Source organism: Camelina sativa, chromosome 17 (assembly GCF_000633955.1).
Source record: "Camelina sativa cultivar DH55 chromosome 17, Cs, whole genome shotgun sequence".
In the NCBI taxonomy this organism is placed as follows: domain Eukaryota; kingdom Viridiplantae; phylum Streptophyta; class Magnoliopsida; order Brassicales; family Brassicaceae; genus Camelina; species Camelina sativa.
The window spans coordinates 30,672,822-30,674,557 of NC_025701.1; the positions used below are offsets into that span (position 1 = coordinate 30,672,822).

At 39.9% G+C, this 1,736-nt stretch overlaps 1 protein-coding gene across 1 annotated transcript in view; it reads left to right on the forward strand.

Moving 5' to 3' along the window:
- Nucleotides 1–1,736, forward strand: part of LOC104758440 (armadillo repeat-containing protein 8) — a 6,137-nt gene that overhangs the window by 2,662 nt on the left and 1,739 nt on the right. Inside the window, exons 3-8 of the mRNA XM_010481303.1 lie at nucleotides 7–282; nucleotides 380–475; nucleotides 563–646; nucleotides 762–996; nucleotides 1,081–1,241; nucleotides 1,320–1,595. Of these exons, the coding sequence (XP_010479605.1) occupies nucleotides 7–282; nucleotides 380–475; nucleotides 563–646; nucleotides 762–996; nucleotides 1,081–1,241; nucleotides 1,320–1,595 (1,128 nt within the window). The remainder of the gene's footprint in view (nucleotides 1–6; nucleotides 283–379; nucleotides 476–562; nucleotides 647–761; nucleotides 997–1,080; nucleotides 1,242–1,319; nucleotides 1,596–1,736) is intronic.

Below are 1,736 nucleotides of genomic sequence, written 5' to 3' on the forward strand. Positions count from 1 at the left end.
GTGAACATGGGAACCAAATCGGGATTGATAACTACTCTGCTTGAGCTGCTCAACGACCCTGGTCAATCTGGAGATGATGCTGCTTTGGGTTTATCTTGTCTGATTGCGGGAAAAGAGGATTTACAAAAGTTAGCTTACGAGGCCAATGCGATTAAGAATATTGTTGACATCTTGAAGATAGATAGTGAGCTCCAGCCTAAACGTCTTCAGGGTTTGTTTTTGTCTCTAGCTGAATTGTGCTCAAAGCTTGAGGATTGCAGGTGTAGCTTCGTGTCATTGCAGGTGTGTTTCAACAAGCCGTTTCTGATTGTATATCCGGTTAGTTTAGTATATTTTGTTTAGTATGCTAAATTGGTTTGTCTTTATTTCCTTCTACTAGGTGTTAGACCTGCTGATTAATGCACTAAGACACAAAGATGCTGATGTAAGAGCTGCCGCATGCATTTGTATAAGAAACGCTTCTCGATCAGTCAAGGTTAGTTAACATTATATATTCTGCATGTTATTAGTATTTCAGCTGCCTTTGTATTAAGTGGGAATCCCCCTGACACATGTCATTTAGAATTTGAGTGCAGGAAGATTCAACAGCGATCATGTTATGCTTCCTTTGGTTCAGTTATTGCATGATCCATCTTCGTCTGTCCAGGTACTGTGTCGCATAAGATGCCGCATTTTGTTAGTTTCGGATGTGATTTTTTTTTCTTTATAAGGATACGGCACAACCTAATTGAATGTGAATGTACCTGTATTTTGTGGACCAGGTTGCAGTTCTTGGTGCTCTTAGCAATATAGTATTGGATTTTTCGTCACCAAAGTCTTCATTTATAGAGTACGGAGGGATAAAACAGCTTATTGAGTTGTCAAAATCAATGGATCCAGATGCTCGGTGTAGCGCTTTACGTGCTTTAAGAAACCTCATGTTCCTTGCCGACAATAAACGTAAAGAACTCTTTATTTCAGACGTCAATGCTCAAGGATTTGCTTGCCTCATTAGTGGTAATCTCATCAGACCATAATCATATGATTAATCTTTTATGAAATTTCTTATGTGGACTAACAAAACAAACTCATTGCACTCAGATTCTGAGCCTCCAGTGCAAGAGCAAGCTTTGGCCCTCCTCCGTAATCTTGTTGATGGGTGTATCAGCTCAATCGAGTTTGTATTTGATGAAGATGGTCTTATCTTAGATACTGTTGGGAGGCAACTGAGGAAAGGTCCACAAGCTCATATGGCAATACAGGTGACTAAGATGAAAAAAATGTATACCATATCAATAGAGTAACAAAATCTCTGATGTAAAATGTTTTTCTTCCCCCAGGGAATGTATGTGCTCACGAATGTAGCGAGTGGGACTGAGTTACATAAAGAAGCAGTTATGCAGCAGCTGTTTCCTCAAGCCACTGGATCAGAGAATTTTATGCTGAAGTTTTTGCAGAGTGATGAGAGCCAGTTACGGTCAGCAACAGTCTGGACTATTATAAACCTCATTAGTCCTTCAAGTCCCGGTGCATATGATCGGCATGTGAAATTGAGAAGTGCGGGTATCATTCCCCAGTTAAAGAACATGGTCAACGATGCTTGCCTCGATGTTAAGGTTAAAAAAAAAGAGGAAACCTTAGGACTCTTTTAGATTGCCTTGTTTACTCTCTATTACTTGTTAATGACTCAACTATGTCCTTTCAATCTCTTTTGCTTTGCAGATTCGCATCAAAACCGTATTAGGCCAGTCCATGTC